Raw genomic sequence first — 12,190 nt, 5'->3', positions numbered from 1 at the left:
AAACCGCAGCGCCGTTAACTATAATTTCAAGTGGTTTATTTTGCAGAAATCTTATGAACATCGACAAAGCTTATTTTCATCTGCGATGGAATTGTAAAAATATAATGATACCCGCGAGATTCGAACTCGCGCCTCCGAAGAGACCAGGACCTCGACCTGGCGCCTTAACCGCTCGGCCAGAGTACCAAGTGCTGTGATGTTGGATGAGAGTTAACGCAGTACATAGCTACCTGCGCTTATGATTAACTTCGTTGATTCATGGGCTTTACGTGAGCTTCTTACTAATTCATGCAACTAAATATCAATAGCGGTGGTTATATTTCATTTTTCCAGTTTTAAGTCCCTATTGCAAAGTAATTAGTGTTTTTCTAAACCGCCTTTCAGTTCTTAAAGTGCAATTTTAAAACAGATTTAGGACGGTACAACCTTCTTATTCAAAAGTATGCGAACATGGACAAAACTTTCTGTAATTCTTCCAAAAAGCTGTAATAGCAAAATAAACTCATGACTGAAGCATATAAGACCTTATACCGCTCTAACTCCAATTTCAATTTTACCATATTGTACATTTACGATCACGTGGCAACATGATGCGTATTTCAACATAAAAAATTCCAATGCTACGAAGTGTTAACGAAAAGGGGTTCTTAGCAGTAGGTTTACACATTTAAAGGGGCTGTTTTGGCAATTGGTCTTATGAATTTTTCAATACTATTATCATTATTAGTGAGCGTCTGCTCCCTAGTCCAGGCTGAGGTTGGATCGGTCTTTTCCACGGACTTTGAAGGGTATTGGTCGTCAGTTTTAGAGTCATCAATTGACAATCATTTGAATGAGCTGGTAAAGTATGCTACCCAGGACGAACCTATGATTATCTTCCAGTTTGATAACTATAAGCTAAATTCTCTGCTTTGGAAAGGAAGCAGTGGAAAATACCGGTTCCTTGAAGATAAATTTTACTTCCCTCGTCATTCCGTCGTGTTCAATAAAGATTATATCTTGGAAGAAAATAGTGATTACAGTATTGTGGATTTGCATGGCAAGCTAAATGATGAGTACTTAGAGTCATTGAACTCTGTGCAACCTGGTAGCAAGGTGGTTTTGATTCGTTTTAATGATAACCAGTATGATCTTGCACAACTGGATCAATTTCTATCGAAGAGTCAAGAGCAGTTAGCAAAAATTCTGCCCAACACCAGGAACATTGCCCTCCAATTCTTTGATAGATCTACAGGTAGCTCTAAAGGTAAAAATAGACAAGCAAGGGATGAACCAGATCAGAGAGTCGGATCAACTCCTGAATCTATAGATAAAAAGCCAGACTCCGACGACGAAAATGCAAGTAAGCTCTTCACGGAGGGGTTGTTGAGTTGTTTATTGATCTCAGGAATATTGCTATGGATTCTTGTTATAGCTATATATTGGTTGGTGTCTTTAGATATCTCATACGGCGCCTTACAGAAATCTACTAATCCATTGAAGAAGACCAACTAGAATAAGGTGATTGTCTTCGAGCAACACACGTTAGATACCTAATAAGTCACCAAATAAGTGAGGCTGAAATAAATTATAGTCTACATAAATGCATATATATTGTAGGTACAAAGGCCATAATACCCAATGGCGTCTTTAAAACTTGGTTTCCCTCGTTTTGGGTTTTATTCGTGCTTCTTATCCATTTCAATGCCTTGGGGTTGTGTGTCTTCTGTAAAGGCCATTATAACATATGAAACTAAGACCAGGTTAGCAGCTAGGGCAGCCAGGCCCCCACTTACAAGAGTATTAGTAGTATATTGCTGCACAGTAAAGAAAGTGATTACGGGTAAGATCACCATCGATAGAGTAAAGAACAGTAACTTCGCGATTACGGATCTATTGCTGTTAGTATTTAATTGAGATTATTCCCCAAAATTAGGAGCACAACATACCCAGGGACGTCAACTGCCATTATGTATCCTAGTTGGCTATCCTTCTTAAGCTGGTTCGTTACTAAAGGTACACTAGGAACCTTATGTATTAATTTCTGAATATGAAAAACATAAAAAGTCATCTTTTATTCTACAGTTATTAAACTTTCTTATTTCGACAATTAGAGGATAAAAGAGCACTTATACTACGCAATGGTCCAACAGTTGAGTTTGCATTCGGTAATAGATGATGACTCTTTTGAACTGCTAATATTAACGATATCTAAACTCTCTGGAAGATCCCCTGTCATCTTCGCAAATCTTAATCATGTAGCAGTGCCAAACCCTAAATACGACATAGAAAAGGTGAATGCTAAGAATCAGCTTGTGGAACAAACAAGAATTAGGATAATAGAAGATATTCCAATAGCAAAACTCAATTCCAACCAAATTAGCTACAAGATATGTGGAAAGTTGAAAGGTGACGACCTACCGATAGATATGAAATACTTGCAATCAGTACCTCATAATAGCAGTGGAGATGCCCGCCCATGGTGCTTAAATCTGCGCGATATTCCATATGCAGGAAAAGATAGGAAGGTATGTATGCAGGCTATGCTCGAATCGGTGATTTCTTCTACTGGTGGTGCTAAGTCATCGATATATTCCTTCCTTGGAGAACTTGGGTACGTACCCGAGTACCAATTCATAGAAATCGGTACTATGTTTTACATGGAAGATGGACTGGTATTTAAGATCTTTAAGGTTTGGGATCTTGATAATGAAAATGATAAAACAACTCTAATTACCAAGGGTGGGTTTTTAGTTAAAGTATATGTTAACGTTGCTAAATCGACCGATATCGAGGCCATTAACAACGGGACTGCTAACCTGCTAAACATTAAAAGGGAATTGAAGGAATACATAGATTTGACTGTTCCGGATAGGAAATGCATGGATTCCCGGATAGGTCACTTGAATGATTTCTAATAAATAACCTATGTCAGGTAAGTACTGTAAGAGATACTGTGACTTAATGTTAAATTTTGGTATAATATACAGTGCAATCTAAATAAGTAGACTTAGATTCAATTAAGATTAGATAGATAAATTGTAGGAAGGAACTATTTTTTTAGGTTTTCCAACTTGCTCTTAGCCTTAGCAATTTGTTTCTTCTTTTTCTTTAACTTCTCAACCTTTTCTTCCTTCTTCTCATTAGAGTACTTCATCTTCTTGTACAACTTACGTTGCTTGTTACTCATCATGATTAGCTTCAAATCCTTCTCTTCATCCTCTTCTGACTTTCTCTTCTTGTTCTTAGGCTTGCTCTTTGGTTTATCATCCTTAGTAGCCTCTGAGTAAGTAATACCTTGAGCTTCTAGTTCTAGTTCCTTCTGTGCCTTCAAGTCCTCATCTTCATCATCTTCGGCAACATCAGCTTCAGCTTCGTTAGCCTCTTCGTTTTTGGCATCGGATTCCTCGTCATCTTCATCATCTTCGTTATCTACTTCTACGTCTGCAGTAGGGTCATAGTTGAGGGAGTCACCCCATGGAGACAAATGAGGTGGCAAAGTCTCACCTGGCTGATACAAACTTGCTGATACCAACTCGCCCTTGTTAATACTGTCGAAAACCCATTGTGGTTGTATATATGTTCTTCCAGCAACTTTGTTCTTTAGCACAGGCCTGTCAACAATCTGGTGTGTGACCTTTGATAAATCAATATCATCTTTGCTTTCCAGCTGGTCAATAACCGCCTCAGAAATCACAGTACCGCCACATGACAGGATTAAGAATTCCAAAATATCTATTGGAACTTCTCTACCAACGTAGAACACAAAGTTCGAAAATAAAACAGATGTTGGAGAACTGAACTGAGAAGGCTGTTCTAACAAATCACCTTGGGTCTTATTGTTGTCTTCAAAGGTATCTAGCTTAATATTTTCCACGTTCTCTTCCTCAACATTGGTCTCTTCAGAATCTTCTGTGTCAGAATTATTCTTGCCATCAGCCTTCAAAGCAGACTTTAGCGTGCTAGCGTCCAAAGTCTTAACCTCTTCCTTATTTGAAGATACTTGTGCAGCATTGATTGCAAAAGAGTCTTTAGATTCCAACACATACGAACTCAAGCCACCAATTAGGGCGTTATTCTTTTTGTCCAATCTTGGGGGATAAACGAGACCAGCATCAGTGTATAGTTTGTATAAAACAAAATGCAATAGAGTAGAGTAAAACTCTAGGAAAGTCAACATGATTCTAAAGTCAACATCGGAAGGAATATTCTCTGGCAACTTGTATGGAACTAACCATCTAATAACTTCACCCTTAACAATCGCTTGATAGTAAACACCCTTGATAGAAACAAATACCTTGTCCACTAACCTCTCTCTCGCAATAAAGGCTAACCATTGGTTACTGATATCTTGAGCATCCTTCGTAACACGAGAGCTAACCTGGTCTGTAGCTGGAAGGTTGGCAAATAAAAACAACATGTTCAAAGCATCATCAATGTCCCTTAAAGCATCTGGAAAACTTGGATAGCGTTCTTTTATAATATGGTCGAGCTTATATTGTGATTTATTCTCCTCTAGCTTCTTTGCAGAAGAAACTTGACCTTTACCGAGGGCTTTTGTTAGCTTTTTAGCAAAAGTCTTGTGTTCTCTAAACTTCGCTAACACAGGTTCATGCAATAAATATTGAATATCCTTATAGTAATAAAATGTAACAGGACCAGTGGAACCTTTGTTGGCTTTTTTCTTATTCCTTGGTTCTCTTGGATAAATACCCTTGAAGATACATAGTCTTCTAAAATCAGCTAATGAAATCTGTAACTTGCGAACCGCTTGCGTTCTAGTAATATAATTTCTAGCATTACCTCTAGTATTCTTCTTCTTTATTCTCATTTTTAACCGCCAACGAATACTTTGAACTAAATAGGTATGGTAGCAACGATGGATTAAAGTCTTTCTATGTCATCGCATCAAGTGCTAAATGTTTAAGCGATGCTCATCGCCCAATCTGAAAATTTTTCAAGCGGAAAAAGAAATACAAGTCACGTGAAAATACTAAGCTTAATGGCGGTTACACTGTCACTTTTAGCGATGGAAGAAATAGCATTGACATTGAAACTCAGTAGTGATTCTACAACAGCTAGCGTCAATTTTATACTGCTTAGGCATTTTCTTTATTCTGCGTTTTTGATCTTAACGTTCGATCAAGTTATTAACTAACTACTCCACATTTTGAACAGTCTATAGAGCAGACAATTAACACTGAAATAAATTATCCGAACTGCTAGGACCACTAACAATGCTGAAATGCAATATGTCATTAATACGCCAATATAGCAGCTCAGTGGGTCGGAAATTTGCTAATAAAACTGATGTAGTGGAATTCTTTTCAAAATCTACATGGAAAAGCGAAGACTATTTACCAAAAGATGGTCAAAAGCTTCAGCTACCCACTGAAAAGGAGGTTAAAAAGCTTTTAAGGATATCTGGTCTTCCTAGTGACAATTGGAAAAAAGCCCAGCAAAAGTTGGCTAACCAGTTGTCGTTTATTAATCATTTGCAAGAAGTAGAAGTTGATAATACAATTGATCCAACACATGCCCGGATCTTGCCTCGCACGGTGAAACCTTTATCTCATACAGAATTACAGGATTTTGCAGAAAAACAGCCTAAGGATGCCAGTTTGGGTGAAATAAGTGGCTCATTTGACGGTTCAAAACTGTCAACGATATCTGAAGATGGGTACTTCGTTATTAGGGAAGGATTATTAAATGATCGGAAATAGCATTAAATATATCGAATATGTACAAAGCCAAGATATATAAGTCATACTAAATTATGCTGCAGTTTTAACGCTCTATTACAAACTGCGGAAAGGATAGTCCCCTTCTCGCACGTCTTTGCTTTTCAATGTGTTTTGATATCCACCATCCGTAGAGCACACCGATGGCTGACCCGCCTAAATGCGCTGCGTAGTCGAATGCACCCCATCTGAAAATAGCTCCCAATGCGTTCCACCCGGCTAAACCTAGGAAGGTGTACCATGCACCAAAGGGTATAGGAAAGAAGAAGATCATCATCTTGGCATTAGGAACCAGATAAGAAAAGGTCGCAAACAACCCAAACAAAGCACCACTAGCACCTAAACTAGGACCCATTAGACTCAATCTTGCGATCTTTGGAAACCAGAGAGAAAATAGGGACCCGGCCATCGCACTGTTAAGATATAAACTGGTGAAATTAGCTGGACCAAGAAGCATTACTAAACTAGTACCAAACGACCACAGACACATCATATTCATACCTAAGTGCCAGAATTCTTGGTGAGAAAATGTGCTACCAATTAGAGACCATTTACTGTATATAAAATCCTTCTGCAACAATGCATAACGTTGCAATGGCAGTAAAAACCTTGGTATTTGCCATAGACCGAAGACCACACAGTTAATAGCCATTATCGTATAGGTCAGATGGCTCGGATGTGTCTTGAAATAGGAAAATGGTTGCCATTCAAACAAATATGGACTCAAAAAGAAGACTCCTGCCATATAAGCCAAACCCCACAATGTCAACCTATAGATGTTGTTCTGGTTGTAACGATTAGGAGAAGAATACTGCTGGAATCTTTCAAGCCTTGTATATTTATTAGAAGTACCATTAAAGAGATCTCTGAAATTAGATTTTATCGAACTGGAAGAAAAATTCCTAGTTTTAGTAAATAAGTTCTTGGAAGTTGGAACTAGGTAATTGATGAGTGATATTCCGGGCTGTCTTATTGGGAACATTGCAGCTTTTAAAGGTTGTGATTTCACTATGAAAGCATTTCTTGAGAAAAAGGCCTTTCCACAGGCCCTGAAAAAGGGTATAGACTGCATGATAAGCGTATCGTAACGAATACTGTATATAACACGCGATCACTACTTTATGTAATATTAGAGTGTTACAACTGTTAACTGTTCGATATGTAAGTTGTCCTTCCCATTTGAAGAAGTTAGACATAAATCACCTACCACGGTATAGTAGTTTGTTGCGGCTAGTAAGCTGAGAATACATATGTATCTTAAAATCATGAACTACATGCTATTTATCTAAAATTATAATGTTTTAGGCTGGGTATTTGTCATTAAATCGCACTTCTAATCAGGCTTCAAACTCAATCAGATTTAAATCTTTGGAATCTGTGTTATGAGATGACACATTCAACATATCAACCTTTTGCCGCTGATGTTGGGTGTTACCATTGTCAATTCCCAAGTCCAGTAAATCATCTGCAAGTATATCTGCATGATCGCTAGTTTGTTCAGCGGAGAAATCTGCAAGATCATCTTGTTTATCGTTGGAGTTTATGGATGCATTGGTCTTGGTGGTTACTGAGTCGACACGACGGCGAACCTGATGAGCAACCCTTCTGCCATCCGCAATGAGACCATCGAAAACGTTCCGTAAAGCCTTTACTTTGTCATCAAATGCGTTGACTTCTTCATCAAGATGGATGGACTTGCGTAAAGTACTGGAAAAGAGTAGTTCATACGTCTCATTAGCCAGGATAATCATCCTAAAAGTGGGTAGATCAATAATTCTAGGCGTTTCTGGGTTTAGTGCTGCGTTAGCCTTTATGGATTCAAGCTCCTTTGCTTCCATTTCATCCCTTTCTTCAGTGACACTGTCATTCACGTCTATCAGATCAATGGAATCATCTATTTCCAAAGGACGGGCGTACTCAAAGCATCTTTTCAAAAAACTGCTAGCTGCTTCTAAATACCTCTCTAGTTGCATTTGCTTGTACTTCTGATCGTCTATTACCACGCCTTTAGGAATAGCTACGTCTTCGTTAAAATTCAAATCGCTTCGACTTGCGATATTCTCTGCAATATCGTTCTCAATGGTTTGCTGTGTAATAAAATCAGCAAATTTGCCGATTTCCCACGGTTTAGTCAAAAATAATAAGGCCTCAGACATCTGTAGTATTTCCTCTCTTTGAATTTGCCCAGTCTTCCTATCATCAAATAATTCAAAGAAAGTATTTACCATTTCCATCAGATCCTTACTGACCAATTTATCAATTCCAACAACAACGTCGCTCAATGTTAACTCCCCGGAAGATGTAAAATCCCACCTGTCGAATAACCGTTTTATAAAGGCTTGTTTTTGATTCTGATAGATTGGTTTATCATCCCCTTCTATTGGCTTACACCAGTCACAAAACTTCGCTAGGAATAAGCCAAAAGCGTTGAGATTCATCTTCGAAGATCCCACACCCATACTGATTTTATGAGTTTCGATGCTTTGATAATAAATATCGTAAATGTTAGAGATGTTTTCCGGCGTCAAATTCCTCACCGGAGGCAGGTTACGTAGCTGTGTCCTTTTAGCAAACGATTCAATATTCTGGAAAATGGTGCTCTTATGCTTACTCCTCTCTAATTCAACCAAATCTTCCGTTATAACATTGAATTCCTTAAATGCAACAACCAAAAGCTCTTGAAATTTCGTAAACTGCTGATATTTAATGTCGGTAGATTCTGGATGAGCAGGTTGATCCAAGGTTTGGAAATAGTTTTTCAAAATGGCAATAAACATCCCATCATCATCTACTTCGAGAAGGTCTTCCCCATTAATTTTCAAAACTGCTAATGCAACTTGGAAGAGGCACTTCGGTCCACTATGGAAAAATAGATCCATTATTCTAAATGCGAACGTCAACGGCATTGAAGTAAAAAATAATGAAAGAAACCAAGGGAGCGACACTGTAGATAATTGAATATCATGGGTAGTAATATGAGCCCACAATAAAGGCATCTTGCTTTCTACTAGTGATTCAAAAACTCTCTGGTCTAGAAGTGTACCATACATTGTCTTAGAATAATATCCTGGAATATAGGTGTCGCACAACCTTGTTAAACACCAGAAAGCCTGCTCTTCTGTCATAAAAATTAACAATGCTGCAACAACAATATTCATAGCCTGGCAGTAGCCGACATCTGGGTTTTTCCACGAATAAGACACCAAAACATTTCTTAGTCTCAGTATACCTTCGTCATCCTGATAGCCAGAATACTCTGGCAAGGACCGGCATAAATCTTTCTCGATCTCCTCAATCGCCTTGGAATTTTTACCCTTGTTGTCCTCGAGAATTTTTTGATACTCATCTTGGTGAGCAAATCTTAGATACATTGAACCTGCACATAATTCCCAAATTTCACCACGTAGACGGTTTGGTATACCAACCCTGACAAGTTTATTAAACATCGGTTGCCGAACAAGGCTCAAGTTAATTCCATTATCTCTAAAGTACTCGAACCATAGCCTTAACTTCGCCTTTTCTTTCTGCGCAATATGGTCGCCAGGATACTTAAATATTTGACCAAGGCCACCTGCCGGAGGCTCGGCATCACCATTCTTCAACACATTTTTGGATATCAAGTAATCAGAGTAAAATCCTTTTACGAAATCATGTAACCTTTTCGTATTTTGGATATTCTGTTTCAATTTTGTCTTTAACATCAACGAGAACTCCTCAGATTTATAGCGGCTACCAATAAATTGAATAACCATACGTGTACCTTCATACAAGACCACATTTAGTGAAAACAAAAGTGAATTGTTTTGAGCTCTTTCGACCTTTTTAATGGTTGAAATGTTCAAAGTAAATCTGCAGCTGTCATTATTCACAGAATCTCGAAATACCAAATAGTGGTCTGTAAGAAACAATCTCCCCGAGTACACATATGTACTAGTTCTATTTTCAGCTGCGGCTTCAGCCTCTGAAGATAGATTATACCCAGTAATTACAGAGATGTCAACACTAATGTCATTCAACAAGTTCTCTTCTTCAGGCAGTTTATATTTCAACCTAAACTTCTCATCCCTAGACAATGTAGATAAGAAATTCTCCGAAATTTTATCCAAAAAGGGGATTTGAGATGCCTTCTGGCGAAGTGTTTCAAAGAACAACATCTAGTAGAATCCAATCGTAACGACTTAGTATCAGTTTAGCTCTATAAGAATTAGTGTTTTGTATGATTGTATGTTGAGCATGAATATAAAAGAGGGTCGTAAAAGTTTCAAGCCCACAAACTCCGGGTAACACACGAAGCCGCCATATTAACAAGAATAGAAACGCATTAGAGATTATAACGGTAGTTCGAGAGCACCAATGACCTACCTGTCAATATGATTCAACGCTCTCAATCGGAATCCCTTGTTTTTCTGCATCCATTAGAATCTTCTCCATTGTAAGAGCCATCGAATCATGTTCATGGTGTGGGTAAGCGGCTGAAAAGATAATCCTCAAGGTTCTTAAGTAGTGCTTCTTAAATAAAGCGTCAAATGTGCCCAGATCAATACCATTTAGCCATCCTTGTGCTAGTGGATAAAAAAATTTGGTAGCATGTTTTCGGAAGTTATTTTGCCGATTGTTCGATTGAGATCCACTATCCAACTTACGAGACCTCCAGATTAGTTGTCCATCAGATATATGAAGCTCATTGTTTTCTGCAGAGCTTTCCATTATTGCCTTTTGTTTAGGAGCAGCATCCCAAGGAAGCCTTTTAGTTGGGAAATCAAATTTGGGTTTTTTTACGTAGGAATCATCGATGCCTCGTAATTCTCTAGATGCCAATGACAATGCTGATAAAATGGACAATCTCTGCTGAAGCGAGAGATCTCCTTGAAATAGAGTTTCAAATACTTTGATTATTTCTTCGGGAACTACCACTATTAAACTAACAAGGGCATTAATTCTCCATTCTTCGAAGCCCTCTACTTCCATTGGATTTGTAAGAATAGCAATGCTATTCAGAAGCGGCTTAAAGTAAAATCTGACCTCACTCACAAAGTCCTTTTTTTGACGTACCAATGTCACCGTTTTTTGCAAAAGTTGCAAATGATTATATTTACTAGTATCGATATTTTCGAATTCATTAACCAGTTCCTTAAGGAACACAATTTCCCTGAATTCATCATCGGAATCGTCATCCGCGTCCACTTCCTGTACGGATAACTTTGAAATATCCCTCAAGATCAGTTTCTTTGGCTCAACTTCTTGAGTTATACTGTTAGTTTGCAGCTTTTGAAAATCGATCACACTGTTAGCTTCAAGCTTCTGATCTGGTACATTTATTGTGTAGCTACTTTCGTATTTTAAATCATCACCCAGGAACAGCTTTGCAATAAACATGGTCGCTTCACGTACCTCACTAACCTCTGATGACAAACGCATAGTAACCGTATTCAAAAACTTAGAATCATGCGCAAAGCTTGCCAATTCATAAGCGGGCATATATTTTACCAACATCACTATTAACTCGCATACTTCTCTATCATAGTTCATATTTGGGGTTCCAAATTTGCCTAAAATTACCTCTAGCAGCTGTTTTTTAGCTTCGATTGGCAACGAAGCAGACAGAGCGTACTTGAGAAAGATAGACTTCAGCTTGTGAAGCTCGAAAAAATCAAAAAGTCTGTAGTTGAATGCTCGCAACATATTGTAAACAGTTTGCAGGTTGTCAGCGCTTGCTAATGTATCCATATAGCCCAAAAGAAAACGGTTGACTACCCGTTTTTGTTGTATTCCTACATGAGCATTGCATATCGCAACAAAAACCCTCCAATTGGCCTCGTTTTTAAGTATTAGATCCCCAATTATAATATCCAAGGAGCGAATACTGTGGAACTGGAATATTTTTACAAGTGTGCCAGCAATTGTAACATCATTCCAATTATCATAGTTGTCAAACCAATACTCCAATTGAGCAGCAAGTATCCGTAGATATTCATCCGCGCTTACCTGCTCACCAATGACATTAAATATCTTGCTACCAAAATATAGCCTGTCAACTTCAGCAATTTCAGACTTCCAAAGTGAGCATCTATGACAACTGTAAGCATTATGTTCATTACTCAGCGTCGCTATAAGATATTCCTTGTATATTCTAGCTTCAGGTTTCTCTCCAAGAACTCTAATAAATTCAATCAGTTGAGACATAAATAGCAAAGATTTAGCGCATATCCTTCTTAGTAGAGCCTTACCCGATTGGCTTAGAGATGGATATACCGCTACGATGCGCTGTAGGATGACAAACGACATGTCCATGTCAATGTCCTGCTCCACCAACTCTTGTATAACATGTTCAAGGTCTATTCCATTTGAGAGGCTCTTCAATTTGTCTACAGTAACCATATCCTAATAGTGAACAGCTAGTAGTGACCAACAACCGGTGTCGAGTTCGTTCATGTTCTTCTCTATCAACTCGTAAAAGACATTGCCATGTC

At 38.2% G+C, this 12,190-nt stretch overlaps 8 protein-coding genes and 1 non-coding gene across 9 annotated transcripts; 3 read left to right on the top strand and 6 right to left on the bottom strand.

The window, feature by feature from the left end:
* Positions 1-105: 105 nt before the first annotated feature.
* On the bottom strand, positions 106-186 carry AW171_hschr42605. The gene has a single exon. It is a non-coding gene; the product is annotated as a tRNA-Leu (tRNA).
* A 510-nt stretch (positions 187-696) lies between these two features.
* On the top strand, positions 697-1,494 carry VOA1 (Voa1p; the record flags this gene model as incomplete). Its single annotated transcript, XM_018131727.1, has 1 exon — positions 697-1,494. One exon carries the CDS (start codon positions 697-699, stop codon positions 1,492-1,494), a length of 798 nt encoding a protein of 265 aa, XP_017987695.1.
* A 164-nt stretch (positions 1,495-1,658) lies between these two features.
* VMA21 (Vma21p) lies at positions 1,659-1,948 on the bottom strand (the record flags this gene model as incomplete). The annotated part of the gene is made up of 2 exons (XM_018131728.1): positions 1,659-1,872; positions 1,929-1,948. The coding sequence occupies 2 exons, from the start codon at positions 1,946-1,948 to the stop codon at positions 1,659-1,661; spliced, it is 234 nt and encodes a 77-aa protein (XP_017987694.1).
* A 172-nt stretch (positions 1,949-2,120) lies between these two features.
* SRB5 (Srb5p) lies at positions 2,121-2,897 on the top strand (the record flags this gene model as incomplete). The annotated part of the gene is made up of 1 exon (XM_018131729.1): positions 2,121-2,897. One exon carries the CDS (start codon positions 2,121-2,123, stop codon positions 2,895-2,897), a length of 777 nt encoding a protein of 258 aa, XP_017987693.1.
* A 134-nt stretch (positions 2,898-3,031) lies between these two features.
* NOP7 (mRNA-binding ribosome synthesis protein NOP7) lies at positions 3,032-4,810 on the bottom strand (the record flags this gene model as incomplete). Its single annotated transcript, XM_018131730.1, has 1 exon — positions 3,032-4,810. The coding sequence occupies one exon, from the start codon at positions 4,808-4,810 to the stop codon at positions 3,032-3,034; it is 1,779 nt and encodes a 592-aa protein (XP_017987692.1).
* Positions 4,811-5,216: 406 nt separating this feature from the next.
* GTF1 (glutamyl-tRNA(Gln) amidotransferase subunit F) lies at positions 5,217-5,702 on the top strand (the record flags this gene model as incomplete). Its single annotated transcript, XM_018131731.1, has 1 exon — positions 5,217-5,702. The coding sequence occupies one exon, from the start codon at positions 5,217-5,219 to the stop codon at positions 5,700-5,702; it is 486 nt and encodes a 161-aa protein (XP_017987691.1).
* A 64-nt stretch (positions 5,703-5,766) lies between these two features.
* PCP1 (rhomboid protease PCP1) lies at positions 5,767-6,792 on the bottom strand (the record flags this gene model as incomplete). Its single annotated transcript, XM_018131732.1, has 1 exon — positions 5,767-6,792. One exon carries the CDS (start codon positions 6,790-6,792, stop codon positions 5,767-5,769), a length of 1,026 nt encoding a protein of 341 aa, XP_017987690.1.
* Positions 6,793-7,057: 265 nt separating this feature from the next.
* MDR1 (GTPase-activating protein MDR1) lies at positions 7,058-9,874 on the bottom strand (the record flags this gene model as incomplete). The annotated part of the gene is made up of 1 exon (XM_018131733.1): positions 7,058-9,874. One exon carries the CDS (start codon positions 9,872-9,874, stop codon positions 7,058-7,060), a length of 2,817 nt encoding a protein of 938 aa, XP_017987689.1.
* Positions 9,875-10,085: 211 nt separating this feature from the next.
* Positions 10,086-12,098, bottom strand: TEL2 (Tel2p; the record flags this gene model as incomplete). The annotated part of the gene is made up of 1 exon (XM_018131734.1): positions 10,086-12,098. The coding sequence occupies one exon, from the start codon at positions 12,096-12,098 to the stop codon at positions 10,086-10,088; it is 2,013 nt and encodes a 670-aa protein (XP_017987688.1).
* Positions 12,099-12,190: the final 92 nt, after the last annotated feature.

This window comes from Eremothecium sinecaudum, chromosome IV (assembly GCF_001548555.1).
Source record: "Eremothecium sinecaudum strain ATCC 58844 chromosome IV, complete sequence".
NCBI lineage: Eukaryota > Fungi > Ascomycota > Saccharomycetes > Saccharomycetales > Saccharomycetaceae > Eremothecium > Eremothecium sinecaudum.
This window is presented reverse-complemented; position numbering and strand designations above follow the sequence as displayed.